This window comes from Camelus ferus, chromosome 1 (assembly GCF_009834535.1).
Source record: "Camelus ferus isolate YT-003-E chromosome 1, BCGSAC_Cfer_1.0, whole genome shotgun sequence".
NCBI classification, from domain to species: domain Eukaryota; kingdom Metazoa; phylum Chordata; class Mammalia; order Artiodactyla; family Camelidae; genus Camelus; species Camelus ferus.
The window spans coordinates 162,668-181,277 of NC_045696.1; the positions used below are offsets into that span (position 1 = coordinate 162,668).

Consider the following 18,610-nt stretch of genomic DNA (forward strand, 5'->3'; position numbering starts at 1 on the left):
TGGATGGATGGTGTGGGGAATGGACTGGGAGGGGAAGGCACAGCTCTTCACCCTGGGAAAATCCTACCGATGTAGGAAACTCACACCCCTCCCTTCCCCCCATACCTGCTGGAAACACTCAGACCTCCAGAATCAGCCAATGCAGCTTTTAAGACATTCTCACCATCAGGCAGATAAAGGAGTGTGAGAGTCTTGCACTGCCCACAATCTGCCCCAGAATCCAGGCCCTAGAGGGTGGAGCCAGGATGGGGCATCTGGGCCTCTGACCAGCAGGTGACAGCAAGGAAGAAACCAGTCCTGAGGGCCATGGTTTCCTGAAGTCTGTGAGCCCGGTGCCCTGATGGCGTTCATTCCCTGTGGGGACATGGGTGGGGCCTGCAGTGGTTGTTTTCCACCTGAACCCCTTGGATGAAGCCAGGGCAGAACTGGACTCAGGGGACCCCTGGCAGTGTTTCAAACTATGACACAGTGGCTTTACAGAGGAACAGGAGAGTGAAGCTGAGCACCTGACAGCCGATCCTCTCTGGCTCTGAGCTCCTTCCATCAGGACCACAGTCCCCTGCATGGAGTCTGCTGTAACTCACCTGCCCCCACCTGGGCTCTCTCCTTCCTCCCTGGACCCGTCCCCCAGGCCAGGCGCATCTCTCCAAACCCTGCATCCCCCTCCCACCTTAGGGCTAACAGGTCCCTCACAAAACTGCGACCCTGCTGCTCCTCACACCCTAGGAGGCAGCCCCACCTCCCCTGGTTGCTAAGCCCAGACACCAGGGGCCTCCCAGTCCCCCACTTTCCTTGTGCCCCAGTGACTGTCAGTTCCTCCTCTGGAGTCTAGAGCCAGTCCCCACAATAATGCCACTCTACAGCCACAGGCTTGATGGTGGCCCAACCCGATCTTGCCCCCAGCTCCTCCATCAGGCCCTGACAAAGCTTCTGCCCCAATGGTGCATCTCACATCCCGTCCCAATGTAGACTTCATGAACCAGAAACGATACTGTGACTCTCTCCCACCTGTAATTCCCCAAAGATTTCCTCACTTTGGCTGGAGCTTGGGACCCTGAGAGTCCCCAGCACCCTCCCTAGGCTGCTGGCTCCATGTCCTGGGAGGGGCCTGCCCACGTGAGCCCCATGCTCTGGGAGGGGTGTGTGAACAAGCATTCTCTTTTTGCTGCCAGCACAGTTGCTGTTCAGCAACTCACCCACGAGCAGTGCTGGGATGAGGTGAGAACCAGGAGATGCTGCAGGTCCCTGAACCCCACCAGAGCTACCAGGTCAGCAGTTGGTTGCTGGCTGCTGTGCTGTGTGAGGTTGACTCCACAGGTACCTCCTGTTTCTTCTACCTGATGCAACAGAGGCCTCCTCAGGACAGAGAAGACATGGAATTTATTAAATTCTGCATAGATGGCAAACTATACCAGGTCCTTTCTAGCTTTCAGACCAGTGGACATCCTCAACCTTCTGTCTAAGATAGTTTTCTTCTGACTCTGTGGGAATCTGTTGGCATTTTTGTTTCCCTGCTAACTTCACTTGTGCCTTGCTCTGGAACCCTGTCTACAGGCCTGGAACCCTGGCCAGCCTGATATTTCTCTCAAGCACAGGGACTGTAACTCTGTGCCTCTGTGATTGTAGTCCCTGGCATATCACAGCACATTTAGTAAGAGGAAATGAAACTTAAATTTTGGTAACTGCAATTTGGCAATCTGTATTGAAGGGTGTAGAGATATGTGTAACTTATGACCCAGTAATTCCATTTTTAGGAGTTGATTCCATGAATTAATCATAAATAAGTGAACTCCAGAAACACAGTATTAAATAAACCCTGAACATTAGAAACATCCTAAATATCCAATGATGAAATGATTAAAAATTATACCTATATTTGTATGTGCAGCTATAAAAACCATACTTTCTAAGAATATTTAATGAAAATATTTTTATACAACATCAAGTTTAAAAAAGAAGGCTACAAAACTGGCTAAACTGCATGATAATGATTTTGTAAAGTATGTAAATACATATGCAGAAAAAGCAACAGAGGTACAATATACCAAAACCGTAACAAACTTGATTGCTGAGCAGTACAATTGTGGGTGACTTTGACTTTTTCCCTTCATGTCTTTGTGTTCTCCAGATTTTCCTTTTATGATGAATTTATAATACATTTATAACCACATAACTTATAAATTATTTATAGTATACTTTTTAATACTTCTTAATTTGTTATCTAATACTTGGTTTTCTTCAAAAGGCCACCTTCTGGATTTCTTTATTGATTGTTATTCATTTCCTAATTCAACTTTTCCACCTCCCATCCTACCATTTTGTTATTGTTTTAAATTTTTGATTTTGATCTTTAATTCATTTATCTTCATTCTCACATATTCATTAGCATAATTACTTATGGCTATAAAATTTTCCTCTGAGCACTACTTGACTATATCATATACACTCCAATCTATGGTTTTTCATTATTAGTTTAGATATTTTATTATCATGTGTATTTTCGTAACAGTTTGAGTTCATAAAATTAGCTTCCAGGTATTAAGGATTTTTGTTGTGGTGGTTATTTTCTAATATTTTCTTTCATTTCTACTTTTAATACATTGTGATCACATATATATCAAATCTCTCTATATACATATACTGCTGTGGAAAAATGTGTTACAGCTCAGTGTTACAGCTCAGTTGTGACAGCAACCTGGATCCCTGCCACAGACCAAGCAGTACTTGGAGAGCTGAAGTACTCAGGTTTATCATGCCAGCAGGCCCAAAGGAGTTAACACTCCAAGCTCTGGACCACGGCTGTAGGTTTACACCGGCTTTTATAGGCTGCCAGTTTACACTTTGCAATATCATATGCAAATGAGGTATAACTAAAGTTGACTAATTAGGAACAAGCTTTGTAAAAATGGACCAATCAGGAGTGAGAGAAATAACCAATCAGGAGTGAGCTCCATGCAAATGAAGTACTACAAATGGACCAATCAGAAGTTAGGGAAATGAACCAATCAGGAGTGAAGGAAATAACCAATCAAGAGTGAGCTCAGGGACCCAATTGAATTTTAGGGGTAAGTAAGCTGTTTCAGAGGCAAAAAGTGAGATAGAGCCTCTGGGCCAGGGAACCAGATCATGCTGGCAGGAGAGTAGTGGCCCTGCTTGGGGGTCCTGCCAGTCTTTCAAAGGGGCTTCTCACCTCAATGCATATGCATATATATTTATACTCTCTTTATACTTTGGGGTTATTACTGTTCATGAACTAATTAAGAAATCAGCAAATTTGTTTTATAGTTGGGCAAGATAACACACGTTTTTGAGTTTGTAATCTGTACAGTCTCCCTCCCAAGTATTCAGATTTGCAGCTGAAGAACAACGCCAGCCACAGACATGAGGGAATGAGCATGCCTGTGTTCCAGTAATACTTTATTTACAAAATCAAGCAGCAGACAGATTTGGCACACGTACCATAGTGTATGGCCCTGTCCTAACATGTCCTAATACACAGTCATTTTGTGGATGTTCCATGAGAATTTGAAAAGGAACGTTGCCTGCATTCAGGCACAGAGTTCAGTAGTTATATAAGTTCAAGTGACTGAGTTTTCTATCCTTTACCTATTACAGTGCATTTTAACAAAGGTACACTTTCTATTTCCTGCCATTTTATTTTGTGAATGCTGATCTGTGCAGTGCTCATGTGTATTAATTAGATCTTCATGCTAGCATACCATTTTCCATTGTGAAGGCCCTTTCTTTACCTTATTTAATGCCTTAGTCCCTAAAGCAACATAATCTTAAAATGGAAACCTCTGCTTTCTCCCTTTAATGATATTTTAAATTTCATCCTTTCTATGTCACTTTGTTGTACTTGTCTCTTGTTTACTGTTTTTAGCTGAGTATTACTTAGTGATCAAATGTGAAAGTCCTAAAATAGGTGAGTTTTATCTCACTCACATTTATAGGCATGACAGGTGTATATATATTCTCAGTTCCTGTATCTTACGTTATTTTTTCTGTCTGTAAAATTTAATAAGTATTTCACAACATGTTTGTATTAGTTTTGTTTTATATATATATAAAATCTTCTGAAAAACTAAGTTATATTTTTGTTCTAAGTTTGTTCTTTTTTTAAATTTTGTTCTTGATTACATTTAAAATCACAAATTTAACTAATGCTCTCCTCTATATGTGTAATAGTTAAATTAGCATGTTTGTATTTCTTCCTTTTAGTCCTACGAATTTACACTAGGAAAAATAATATAATCAACTAAAGCTGCATTGTAAATTTGTATGATGTACTTTGCAATACTTTTAAAACCCCTATTTGTCCTGGGTTCTTAGGTTCTTCACAAATTCCTCAGGGGCGAGAATTTGGGTTTTGGCAGCCCCGCTCCCAGAGCTCTCTAGATGGTAAGCACTGACGACACTGCTAACAGCTAAAGCCTTGTTGCTAACATACTCCTTTCTCTACCAGCCTCAGCAGAAGTCTTCCTTCTCATCAGACAGGCCTAGAGGTGCTTCTGACCCTTTTACTTTTACCTGTGCTAAACTATGCCCTAGGGGTTTGCCTCCCTGCAGAACCTTTGCCCAGACCATCTACCAGCTGGCAGCTGTACGGACAGGTGGGCCCAAGGGGGTCAGGCCTCAGGTGATTCCCTTATCATCTAAGACAAAGTTAAAACTCAGCCAAAATCAGGTCCCTTCCCTGGCAAGGGGTGGAAGCAAACAAAATCTCGGCAGGAGCGAGCAAGGGAGAAAAAGTGCGGGCGCCAAGGTGGGAATGAAGCGTCCCGGGCAGGTCAGCGGTGCTTCACTTCCGGGCTCTGGGATTTTTGCACACAGAAGCGCGCACCTAGCCGCGTCTTCGGGGGCGGGTCCGCGGGAGGGTCCTCAAGGCGCCGGGCAGGGAATGGCGGCGTGGTCTAGGGGACCGGGTCCGCAGAGCTCGGGGGCCAGGTCGGCGAGGCGTGGGGTGAGTACTCGGGACACGGGGCGGATCCTCGAAGCTGGAGGAATGGATCTTAAGGATGTGAGGCGGGCTCGTGGGGCTCGGGGGGCGGGTCCTCGGGGCGGCGCGCGCTGGCGCCCCCAACTCGTCCAGCACGCAGCCCCTTGGGTACCCAAGGCGAGCGGCCAGCCCAGCTCCGGCCGCTGCACTCAAGCAGCCCCGTGGCGAGCGAGCGCGAGCCGGGTCCGGGGCCGTGGCGGGAGGTGCCGCAACCAGGGTCCTTCGGCAGCCCCCATAGGGAGAAGCGAGGGCGAAGACGAGGCTGAGCGGGGCGGGAACCGTGAACCGGAGTTTCCACAAGTCTCAGATCCTGCGCTTCTACGACTGAAGCGCGGTGGAAGTCAAGAGCAAGGTGAGCCGGGGCCCGGCGGTCTGCGCCCCGCAGGGGATTCGGCGGTGCGAGAGGAACCGACGCGGGCGACAACTTTGGAGCGCGGCACTGTCCACGGGATGTGCAGGGGTCCGGCGGTCCTTCCCGCCCCTGCGCGCACACAGAGCCCGGCAGCCCCATAGGATCCAGCCGGAGCCCCGGCGCTCAGAGGGCCGCGCGGCCGCCGGACCCTTCGTGGGAGAGGTTCTTTTGCTCCACAAGCCAGAGGCGACCCTGCGCGCCGCACGGTGGAGGGGCGACGTTTCCAGGGCGACCCGGGGGCTGCTCGGATCTGGGGCCGTGGAAGAGCCTCAGGAGCCCTGGCCGAGGGAGTGCCCTAACCGCGCAGCCTCCGTCGCTGCGGAGGAGCCTCGCAACCGGCGAGGGGGAGACGAGCCGCGCGGGTCCCCAACCCCTAGCCCAGACCTCAGCCCCAGGCCCGCCCTGCGTACCGGCCCTGAGCCTCACGGCGCTCCGCAGGCCCAGATTCCCCGGGCGCACCTGACTGGCGGCCCCTCCCGCTGCCCGCGCCCTGGCCCAAGCGTGCTCGAACTTGCGGGTAGCTACGCGTTTAGGTAATTGGCTGATAGGATCTGGCGCTTCTGCCCTTTGCGGCGGTGGCTTCTTCACCGCAGACGCTTTTGTCTGCGAGAGTCCCGGTGGTGGACCCCGCGGCAGAGGAGGAGCTGCAGTTGTTCAGGGTCCTGGAGGAGGGGGCACTCAAGCTGACTGTTGCCAGGGAGCCCGCTCTGGCCCTTTCTCTCTGCGCCCTCCTCCCCACCCCACCCCCACCCCCCCACCCCCACCCCCCGCCCCGGTAAAGCAAGACAGAGGCGCACGAGTGGTGGGAGAGGAGCCAGACCGGAGAGTGGGCTCTGACCTCCAACTCCATGCACACTTGGGTCGTGGAGTGGGTGTGCCCTGGCTGGGTCTCTGGGAAGATGAGTCCAGAGGCCCTCCTGCCTAGATTGCCCTACCGGCCAAGCGGGGGTCCTTTGGTTTAGTATTTCCAGGGCTTCCTCCGAGGATGGGGGCGGTTCTCTGCAGAAACCTCACTGCAGCTGAGTTGAGGAATTTCCTCACCATTTTATGTCTTTTTTTTTTTTTGAACCCCTCATATCTAATGCTATCTCCGAATGCTAATTCTGTGACCCTCGCCCTGCACTCACCCCTCTTTTAGCCCCGGAGCGCCCCCACGCCCCCAAGTTACAGGTGCCTGCTGTGTGGTGTGTGAGGGGAAGAGACAACGAGCATGAGTGGGCGACATTTCTTTAGCTCAGTGAGAATGTGGCTTTTTAGAGCTCACTGGCCACTGCAGTACCCATTGAGCACGGTCGGTGTCTCATTTTATTTTAACTTTTTATTTTGAGACCATCGTAGATTAACAAGCAGTTGTGAGAAAGAATACGGAAACGCCCCCAAAGGTAGCACCTTGTATCACAGTATCACATCCAGGACCTCGCTGGACTCGTTGGCGGCGGGTGTTTTCAGGTCTTGCACTTTTGTCGCGTGCACGTCCCTGGGCTCAGCAGTCACCAGATAGCATGCTTCTATCACAAGGGGACCTCCTGCTGCCCTTTCCTGGTGGCCACTCACTTCTAAGTGTAAGTTGGCTCACATGAACGTCACACACTATTGCTGAGTCCCACTGGCCGCTTCCCTATGCCCAGTGGCCGTGTGTGGCTTGCAGCTGCCTGACCAGATGCACAACTGCCGAGGGACAGCCCTGGAGGAAGCGCCCTCACCAGGTCCTGTCCTGCAGTCTGGACTGTCGGCAGCGTGTGGACTGCTGGGGCTGGAGAGGAAGGGTCTGCCTTTTGCCTTTGCCTCTCCTCAGGGACTGGGGGCTGTGGGTGTTCTGGTGGCCTAGCAGTTTGCCTCAGGCTGCCCCACCTCCTCCACTCCCTGAACCTGGGTTCAAGTTCAGATGCAGTGAATGGCCCCCTGGAGGCAGTGGCACAGCCAGAGCTTTAGTTGAATTTGAGAGCACCCCTGGAAGGCCACAGCAACCTGGACCCTGCTGGGCTGGCTGGTTAGACACACACGCGCGCACACACACACCCTTTCAGACAACAGGGCTTCCCTTACCGTTTGTACAGAGGGTCCATGTGGCTATTCTCTCTGTACATGCCCTCCCGCTGATGCCCTGAGTTGATACTTGCAGCCATGGAGTCCATCCCTACAGGGTTGCTGTTGTCAAAATACAGGAGGCAAAGCTTTATGACAGTGATGTCTTTATTCAGTCTAAGTGTAGCGCCAAAACACCTGGGTTTGTATGTGGAGAAAATGGGGCTGGGGAGCTGAGTCCGGCTAGTCAGCCACCGACCCTGTTGAGCTTTCAGGCAAGTTATTTAACTTTTCTGAGCCTCAGTTATTTCCTCTGTAAAATGGCCACTGCCTATTTCTGCTTACCTCCCAGGACCAAATGAGGTAATGAAGGTGAAAGCACTTTGAAGCTGCAGGGCACCCACAGCTGTAACAGTTAAGCACAGCAGATCAGGGTTCTGTGTTCTTTCAGGATATTGGGTCTGAAAATCACCTCTGATCCTCAGAACTTTTGCATTAGCTGTCTGCCACAGCTGCTCAGTTCCCAAAGCCCTGGAGACATTGTCTGGACCTGGTGGCCCTCCCCCATCCTGTAGCCCCTTACTCTTCCCGAGACATTTCTGCTGAAATACCTGTGGTTCCTCGGTCCCACCCCCAGCCAGCAGCATGCACTTCTGGCCTCCGAGCTCTCACTTCACAAACTTTGACTTCTACCTCTCTTCCCATAGGACCTACAGTGGGGAGGGGCTGTACAGACATCTGGGGGAGCATGTTTCAGGTCAAGGGGAACAAGTATTGGCCCATCAGAGGGACAACAGGAAGGCCAGTGCCTGGGGGTGGGTGTCCTACATGGGGCAGAGTCATTGGAGAAGACTGGTCATTTGAGGAGAAGATAGAAAGCTACACAGTGCCATTGTGAACTCTGTAATGACTTTAACTACATTAGCATTTAGTCAGTCCTGCCAGCATCTGCATATGCCTGAAAAAGTCTAAGGGAATAGAGTTATCCTAGGTAGAGCAGTGTGCTATACCCTGAGCCTCCAACCTCTGGCTGGAGGCCCCTGCATTAAACAAGGTCACTGTTGTCCTGGTCTCTTTACCACTCAGGTCTCATCCATGTCCTCTTTGACCTCTGGGCCCCTGGTTATGTGGCTTCCCTCACCTTAAATGTTTCTCTAAGAATCTGCCCTATCCTGATGACCCTCTCCTTCAAAGCCCATCCAATGCCTTCTCCAGGCCAAGCTTTCTCCATCCTATGTTATTCTCATCTTGTGGCCCTTGTCATGATGCTCATGACAGAGACCGAGGTCTATGTTTAAACTTCCAGGATTTGTTGTGTCCATTGTGTTTGGGGGAGAATAACACTAATGAAAATTTTAATCCAGTTCTTGCTGCTCTGTTTAGATAATGTTTGAGGCTTTTCTGGACTCTAAACAAATGCATTGCCATTGCAGAAAATGTAGAACCCATAACAGACACAAAAGGGGGTAATTCTCACATCTAAAGATGAGCTACTGTTCAGTCCTCCTGCCCTTTATTTGCAGGTATATGTGCAGACGTCATGTTTTACAGAATCAGGGTCATATATTATAGATGTGTTACCCTATAGCCTGCTTTCCCCCTTCAGCCTAACAGTGTATTGTAACTGTTTTCTCATGTCGTTTTCATTTTTAGAAAACATATTTTTGAAATGGCTACATTGTATTCCTACATAGTACACATATTGCCTACATGTAAACCATAATTTGTCTAACCAATGTCCTTTCTGGGTTATTTCCAACTTTTTTTCTAGAGTAAACAATGTTGTGAATCATTTAAAGTACATAGAGTCCTGATTCTCTTAATTCACTGCAGAACTTTTATTATTTCTTTAGGACAGATTCCTGAAAGTGAAATTACTGAGTGAAAAGTATGCACATTTTTAAGGCTTTGAATACACATTGCTGAAAAAAAAAAAGTCATAAAGAAAAGTTCTCCCAGATCACATGGTCATCATGCATGCTTTAAATCCATCAAGATTGTCAAAATGAGAGAAAGTCTCAGTAACAATTCCAGAAAAAGAAAACATGCCATTTGGCCAACTGCTGAAAGTTGAAGGGGGCCTGAGGACTAAATAATAATGTGGAAACCATATGACTTCCTCTTTTGCAAGTCACATGATGGTTCCTCAGGAGAATGTCCCTGTTTGGGGTAAAACACCCTACAGTACTTTGTGTCAAATAGTAGTGTGAGTACTTTTTATCATTATAGAAATTACTGGAAAGTCCATTACAGTTTGAAACAACCATATCAATACCATGCCAGAAGAGTGGATAAGACAGATATCAAACGTTGATATAGAGGCCAATACTTACCCAGACCAAGGTCATCTAAAGTTGTGATGATAATTGCCCTTGTAGAAATCCACTTGCTATTAAGAGGTACTGTGGGAGGAGTATACTAGTAGCCACCAGGCCTTGGGTCATGTGGATGACCTGGAATACAAGAGAAACATTGAGATATTAAAATTACAATTTTCCACAATGACAAAGAGCTTGTAAAATAAATAAATTCAGTAAAGTTCAATATGAAACCAATGTACAAAAATCAGTTGCATTTCTATACACTAATAATGAACCATCAGAAATAAAATTTAAGGAAACAATCACATTTATAATTGCATCAAAAAGAACAAAATATCCAGGAACAAATTTAACCAATGATGTGAAAGACTGGTACTCAAAAAACTGTAAGTCATTAAACAAGAAATTAAAGAAGACACAAATAAATGAAAAAATATTCTGTACTCTTGGATTGGAAGAATTACTAAGATATTGATTCTAACCAAAGCTATCAACAAATTCACTGCAACGTCAATATAATATTCAATGATATGTTTCATTGAAATAGAAATAACAACCCTAACATTAATATAGAACAACTAAGGACCCTGAACAGACCAAAGAGGTTTGGAGAAAGAAGGACACAGCTGCAGGCATCTCACTCCCTAGAGTCAAGCTGTATCACAGAGCTGTAGTGGCCACAATAGTGAGGAACTGTCACATACACAGACACACAGACTAGAGGAAAAGCATAAAGAGCCCAAAAATAAACCCACATGGCTGTGGTCAGTTAATTCATGAGAATTGGGCCAATGACATACAAAGAGGGAGGGACACTCTCCTAAATAAACAGTGCTAGGAAAGTGGGACACTATGCCCCAAAGAACATCACTGGTCACAATCTACACTGCACACAAAACTAACTAAAACTAAAACCCCACAGTTTCCCACATCAACTTCGTTCTGAGGTTCCTTTGAAGACAGAACTCCCCTGAGCAGTCAACTGCACACAGGAAGCTTCTCCTCACTTCGTCCTTTTCCTTTCCTATTGCAGCTCCTCCTCACTAGTGATGCCCAAGAAAACTCAGCCCGTGACCGCATGGACATAACCCCATTGTCTAGAAGCCAAAGCCCTGACAGTCCTGAGGAGACCAAGCCTCTGCCAGCTGTGCAAAGGGCCAGGTCCGTGGGCAGAATGCACTTGTGCCCATGGGTCTGAGAGGTGGATTTGGCGCCTTGCTGTGGGCCATCAGAGAAGTTCGGGGAACACTAAGCTCACAAAACCTAGAGACCTCATCTGGGATGCAGTTCTGCTCTATGTAGTACCTTTGGAAATCCAAGCTGAAACAGAGCCAAATATCTCATTATGTTGTCCCAAAAAAATGGTTAAGGAACAATTAATTTTAAAACATACAGAATGAAGAGAACATAGACACAAACTTTATGAGCGATAGTAAAATTCACTCAAAATTGCCCATAGACAAACTTAAATGACAAAACTATAAAAATTTTTAAAGGAAATGGGAGAAAACCTATAAGACCTTGGGCCTGGTGATGCATTTTAACACAAGACACCAAATGACTATCTATAAAATAATACAAAAAAATTAATAACATGGACTTTGTAAACTTATACACTTTTACTCTGTGAAAGACCTTACTCAGAAAGCCAAAAGACAAACCACAAACCGGGAGGAAGTACATGCAAAACACAGTGCACACTCATGTCAAGGAGAGCAGAGTATGCCACCCCCAAAATAGGTCTGTAGCCTAATGACTGTTTCAGTCTGATTAATTTTTTTAAAGACTCTCAGAAAATGGAGCATAGGTTGCCCTTTTGTGAGAAACATTTTCATTTCTTACAGGAATCTCCATTTGTAAGGGTGTGTTCCTCTTTCTGTACCAGACATAGGAGGGTAATTAAACCTCAAGTAACTTTTATCAATGGAAAAGTCTTGTCTGAAATCTAAGTATCAACCATATCATGTTTACTGTGCTTGGCATGACACCCTGACATAACTGGCTTCCTCCCTTCCTCAAGTCTTTCTTTTGCTTTTAGCTAAACATGCTATTTAAGGTGATGGCTTTGGCCATTTCTGGAAGTGATTCAGTGTTCCTTGGTATCTCTCAAGAGTACAGGAGGTATACACATTATTAAACTTCTTTGTTTTTCTCTTCTTAATCTTTTATCACAGAGGAGATACCAATCAAGATCCTAGAAGGGTAGAGGAAAAATTATTTTTTCTTTCATACACATGCAATGGAATACTATTTACCAGTGGAAAGAAATGAACTACCAATCTATGCAAAGACATGGAATAATCTTACACGTATAATGCTAAGTGTGCAAACAAAATAATAATAGTAATAATAATGTAGGAAACTGCAAATAGGAAAAGTGTTTATTTGGGTGATGAATTAAGAATTGCATTTGGAAGACACAGATTTGCTGCATCCAGTGCAGCTCAGGACTGTGTCTGAGGACAGGCCATGCAAGACTTAAGAAACAAAGAGACAAAGTAAAGAGAAAAGATGGGACCAGGGGACTCAAGTTCTCGTGGATCGAGAATGCCAAAAGCCTGGTTGACATTATATTTATTAGGAGTATACAGCTTCAAAAACAAAAAATTGTGATCAAAGAGGTGAGGCTTTAGATATTCCATGCAATAAGCACTAAGTTCTGCTTGCTAAGTGATTGATTAAGTACAAGCCTATCCCCTCCAGGAACAATCACCCTTCTCAGGGTATATGAGATTTATGAGCCTACCCTGTGATTGTCTCCAGGCCATCTTGAGATAGCAAATATTTCCCTCAGGTTAAACAGCATGCTTTCATGCCAGAACAAAGTTCTGTTACTGGATGACCTGGCTTTCCAGGACTATCTATTGTTTACCCTGAGGAAACATATGCCTTCTTTCATGCCCTTATGGTCAATCTCAGGATTGCTCACCACAAATTTTCTTTAGCATAATATGTGCTATAGGTCATCTACTGCATAAAACATTAAAACAAATCAAGCATGTGCATTTTAAGCAAGCAAGTGTGAATACAATGTTTTAAGCTCATGGAAATCTAGGTGTGGCTTGTTTACTAGCTGCTTGTTATCCAGTGGTTTGTCTTCCATCAGCTTGTTTCCCAGTACAGATTCAGGTAACCCTTAAAGAGTGTTCCAGGTAAGAATAAGAGTACAGAGGCTTATAAAGACAGAAGTCCAGGAGGTTGTTAAAAGTTCACTGGCCATAATTGTGATGGACTCTGGTGTGAGTCAGAAAATATTTGTCCTTAAGGAATCATGAGTTAATTTAGGGTAAGTGTCCAATACATAGACAGACTGTCATGAATTATTTTAAGCCAAGAATACAATAAGTAGATAGGTTACTGGCAGATAGATAAGTTTCTGGCAGATATTTTGGATGATTTCATCAGGTCAAAACTTAGACTTTCATTCATTCATTCTAAATGGGCTCCTCACTCCATTTTACAGAGCTCTCTTATCAATATCAACTCCATGTTGATTTTCCTTTCATAAGTGACAGAATCCAATCTGAAGAGTCTACATATGCATTGTATAACCCAATTTATATGAAATTCAGGAAAAGGGAAAACTAGGAGGTGGTAAACAGATCATGTGAGAGTTTTGAAATATTCCATGTAATACTTTAGTGATGTACATCTGCCAATATCCATTTGTCTAAACCCATAGTTCTCTATGGCCCAGCAAGTCAATTAAGTGATCAAGTAAGTGGTAGTGTCACAGGATAGAATACAGGATGTAAAAAAGAATCTGTATTAGAAAGGTATGGAAGCACTCACTGACACTGGTGGAGCAAAAGTTGCCAGCCTCAGTAACTGTGGGAATGAACAGAATGTGTAGACTAAAGGGAAAACATACTGCGCAGAATCTATAAAGTTCCATTCCACAAGGGTAGGAGCTAAGAATGCTGAAACCATTCATCTGGAGTAGAATGAGAAATGAATTGAATGGATGGAAGATGGTGGGAATGAGGATTCTCACTGTCTAACTGGGAGTTATGGATAAGCAGGGGGAGATGTACACTGTCCATATGATAATGGATCAGGTTGGAGGCATCAGCATACACTCGTCTTCACCTTAATATGAATACAAACAGTTCCACATAGAAATCTTTATAATTAGGAGTGTATTCTATTGGGGAGGGAGAAATTTCACTTCTTGTGGCTTTATAATTAGGAGTGTATTCTATTGAGGAGGGAGAAATTTCACTTCTTGTGGCTGGACAAGAGAGCCACAGGAGAAAAAGAAATTTTAATTCCTATACACAAAAGTCTCATAGAAATAGGAAGTAAGTAGTAAAACCAGGCAGATTTTATACATCTAGAAAATTATTGAGTTGTTATGAATTGACAGCCCAAAGAAATGTAGCTTTGGGGTACTCAATTAATGAAGAATCTTAATAGAGTTTGGGCTTGGGGGTGGTAAGTTAAAGAAGTAAAGTTATGTTTACGTGGGCTTCTGAACCTTTCAAGTGACAGATTTATTTCCTGCTTTTAGAGAGATAGAGTGGGAGTCAGAGTGTCCCTCTTCCTTTGGCCATTTTCTAAGTAACTTAAATTTTAAACAATCACTATGTAGTTGTGGTAGATTTGAGGGAAGGGGCGGGGAGTTGCTCCCTGAGCAACAATACACATAGGTGGGAAAACAGGCATACATTTCCTTGCATTGTCGGCTGAGGACATTTTCCTCCCATATGTAAGTTCTTAATACCATTCTCTAATAAAAGGACCCAGGACTCTTTGAAGAGATGGCTTATACTAGAAGTGAGACAGTAAATATATGATTCAGAATAATCTTGAAACTTGTATCAGAATATAAGGAAGTACCAGGGGTGGGGGGACCAAAATATGGAATGATCTCAAAGGAAACAGGAGCCAATGAAAAGAGGTCTCAATAGCCAAAGCAGGAATAGACAGAGCAACCAAATTCTGCATTGCTGGATTCTAATCAAAGATTAAAATAACTATCCATGTGTCCACAGTGATGAAGTTAAATGATGACATAGGTTTTTTGTTATTGTTGTTGTTTTTTTTTAAATAAATGGAATTGAATAGAATTCTCTCTATGCAGGAGAATTCCTAATAATCAATGGCATCCATCAAGGAGGTGGAGATAAACCCCCATCTCCCGAAATGTAGGTTCCACATAGTGACCTCCTCCTGTTTAGGTCAGAAGCAAGAAAGGTCTGAGATCCCACTGCTGGGCATGTATCCAGAGCAACACTCAAATGTGAAAAGACACATGCACTAACTGATTTTTTTACAACACTGGGCAGCATTAAATTGGGGGGGGGGGATGGTGCCAGGCAATTGTTTATCCAATGAAAATTTTTCATTTCCAAGAGAAATGAAATTGGATCGTTGCTTCACACCACATACAAAATTAACTCAAGGTACATAAAAAACTTAAATTTAAAGACAGGTAAAGCAACAATCAGCCCTCATCTGCTGAATCCACATTTGCAGAATCAGCCACCTTCAGATAAAAATAATAATAATAATAATTGGAGAAAGTTCCATAAAGAAAAACTTGAATTTGTTGCATGCCAGAAATGTTTAAATAATATTTCATTTTCTTCACAATTACTTACATATCATTTACATTGTATTAGGTTTTATAACTGATCTAGAGGTGATTTAAAGTATACAGGGAGATGTGATTAGATTATTTGCAAGTACTACACCATTTTATATAACAGATTTGAGCACCCACAGATTTTAGTATCCACAGGGTGTCCTGGAACCAATACCTCACAGATAGGGAGGGAAGCCGTATAAACTCTCAAAGAAATAGTGGGGATAAGTCATCATGACCTTGGGTTTAGCTATTTTTTTAGATCTGAAAGCAAACACAAGCAAGGAAAGAAAAAACTAAATTGCCTTTCCTCAAAATTAAAAAACTTTGTACATCAAAGACGCTATCCAGAAAGTGAAATGACCACAAACAAAAATCAAATAAAATATTTGCACATTACATAACTAAAAAAATTTTTATCAAGAACTTTTACAACTCATAAAAACACAAAATCCAATTTTTAACATAGTAAAAGGACTTAAATAGACCCTTCTCTAAACATAAACTTTGAAAAAAATGTGCAGTATATTTCTATACGTATTTACAGGTAATATAATGTATATGTGTGTGGTCAAACTGTAATAATTCTACCTAATAAAACTGAAAAAGGAAAAAAAACAGCAAAAATAAATAAAATTAGATTTTTTTTAAAAAAAATTAAATACACCCTTCTCTGAACAAGACAAATAGTCACCAGGCACATGAAAAGATGTTAAAAAATCAGTCATGATGGAAATGCAAATTAATACCATAATACTGTACCTTTTCAAGCACACTAGAAGCTGTACAAGCAAGAAAATTAAAAACAACCAATGTTGGTAAAAATGGAGGGAAATGGAAACCTTTAAACATTACTTGAAAAAGTTGACAATGGTACAGCTTATATGTACAGTTTGTCATTTCCTCAAAAAGATAAAAATGCAGTTACCTTATGGTTCAGCAATTTCACTCCTAGACATAGAACACAAAGCATTAAAAACAGGTGTTGAAACAAACAAAAAAAATTGTTTGCAAATATTCATAGCAGCACTATTCACAATGGCCCAAAAAGCAGAACAATTGAAATGTCCATCAAAGGCTAAATAGATTAACAAACAGGGTATATCCATAAACCGCTCTATGATTCTGCCATATAAAGGAATAAAGTGGTGCAGTCATGGTGGAGAACCACATGGGAGTTCCTCAAAAACTTAAACATGGGGTTAACATGTGATCCAACAATTCCACTTCAGTGTATATATACAAAATATTTGAAAGCAGGAACTGGTGTTCAACCACATTCGTAGCAGCACTAATCACAACAGCAAAAGGTGGAATCAACTCAACTGTCCACCAACGAATGAATGGTTAAACTAAATGTGGTGTATACACAATAGGAAACTACACAGCCTTAAAAACTAAGGAAATTATGACACATGCTGCAACGTGAATAATTCTTGAAGACACTATGCTAAGTGAAATAAGCCAGACACAGAAGGACAAATATTATATGATTCCACTTACACCAGGTATCCAGATGTCAAATGCAGAGATAGAAAGAATGTCATTGCAAGGAGCTGAAGGAAGTTAGTGCTTACTGGATACAGTGTTTCACTTGGGGAAAATGATGAAGTTCTGGAGATGGACAGTGAAGTATCTGTACAACAGTGTGAATTTAGTTAATACCTTAGGACTGTGTATTTAAATGGTTTAAAAGGTAACATTATGTTCTGTATTTTTAATAACAAAGAAAAATGTGAATGAAACACTAATGATACATGTTACATCCTGGTTGAACACTGAAAACATTCTAAGTGACAGAAGCCACACAGAAGAGGTCAAGATCATACTCATCTTATGCACTTCAAATCCATTAAGATTTTGAAAAAGAGGGAAAGTCTCAATAATAGTTTCAGAAAAAGAAAACTAGATCAGAATGGAAAAATACATTTCCCTAAGTTGGGGCAATGGGGAAGGTTGAAGTGGGCCTGTGGATGGGATTACAATGTGGAACCATAAAATTTCTTCATTTGGGGTTTATGTGCTGGTTCCCTGAGAGAGTATCCCAGTTTTAGAGCATTTTGTCAGGTGGTAAATGTGAGTACTTTGTAATCCTATTTACAGTTTTTTATATGTTTGAAATTACTAGAAAATAAATTACTTTTCAAAACAACCATTGTCAACACCGTGTTGAAAAAGCAGAGAAGACATCAGATTTCCCTTATAGAGGCCAACCCTTAACTAGATTCAGTTCACCCAAAGTTCTGATAATAACCACCCTTGTAGGAGTCCACAGGTAATTTAGAGGCCCTGTAGGAAGATTAGGAGACACTGTGTCTTGGGTGCTGTGGATGACCTGGATGGAGTCCAAACAGGGTGATTTCTGATTTCTAGTTTTCCATAACAAATCATCAGAAACCTGTTAGAACTGATGACTGATTTTAGTACAGCTACAAGGAACAAAATCAATAGACAAAAATCAGTTGTCTTTCTACATGAATAATGAGACATCATCATACTTACCTGGCAGGGGAGATACCGTGATCATGAAGGTGGTTTTCCCAGGGAGAGGCTTATCCACTGCACCTCGGATGTGCTGACCCCTGCGATTTCTCCAAATGTCAGAAAATCGACTGCATAATTTGTGGTAGTGGGGGATGGCATTCGTGCTCTCCCTTAGGAAAATAAACAAATAAATAAATAACGGGACATTATAAAGAGACTTTTTAAAATCCCATTTACAATTGCATTCCCCCCAAAAAACTACCTAGCAATAAATTTAATCAAGGATGTGAAAGATCAGAACACTGAAAATTCTAAGACACTGAGGAAAGAAACTGAATAGACACAAATAAATGGAAAGATATCCTGTGCTCATGGATGGAAGAATTAATATTGTTAAAACATCCATTCTAACCAAAGCAATGTTCAAATTCAAAGCAAACCTGGTCAAATCACTATGCCCTACATCAGAAAATAACAAAACCCTGTAAATTGACTATACTTTAATAAAATAAGTTTCAGTGTCATTTTTCACAGAAACAGAACAAACATCCCTACCATTTGTGTGGAAACCCAAAGGACCCTGAACAGCCAGAAGGATTCTGTGACAGGAGGACAAGCTGGAGGCATCTCCCTCCCTGACTTCACACAGCATTACAAAACTACAGTCACCAGAACAGTGTGGAATTGGCACAAAAACCAGGACACGGACCAGAGGAACAGATAGAGAGCCCACAAATAAACCCAGGGGTATGTGGTCGGTTAAGTCACAAGAAAGGAGCCCG

The 18,610-nt window shown here is 43.2% G+C and overlaps 2 protein-coding genes and 1 non-coding gene across 3 annotated transcripts in view; 2 read left to right on the plus strand and 1 right to left on the minus strand.

The window, feature by feature from the left end:
• LOC116663763 (translation initiation factor IF-2-like) overlaps positions 1-912 on the minus strand; it is a 7,840-nt gene extending 6,928 nt beyond the window's left edge. The window contains exons 1-2 of the mRNA XM_032480482.1: positions 862-912; positions 106-227 (exon numbers count right to left, since the gene is read on the minus strand). Coding sequence (XP_032336373.1) covers positions 106-227; positions 862-912 — 173 coding nt within the window. The remainder of the gene's footprint in view (positions 1-105; positions 228-861) is intronic.
• Positions 913-1,092: 180 nt separating this feature from the next.
• On the plus strand, positions 1,093-9,236 carry LOC116664062. Its single transcript, XM_032481279.1, has 3 exons — positions 1,093-1,218; positions 4,848-4,963; positions 5,330-9,236. The coding sequence occupies exons 1-3, from the start codon at positions 1,093-1,095 to the stop codon at positions 5,946-5,948; spliced, it is 861 nt and encodes a 286-aa protein (XP_032337170.1). The 3' UTR covers positions 5,949-9,236.
• An 8,602-nt stretch (positions 9,237-17,838) lies between these two features.
• Positions 17,839-18,002, plus strand: LOC116666851. The gene has a single exon (XR_004323677.1). It is a non-coding gene; the product is annotated as a U1 spliceosomal RNA (small nuclear RNA).
• Positions 18,003-18,610: the final 608 nt, after the last annotated feature.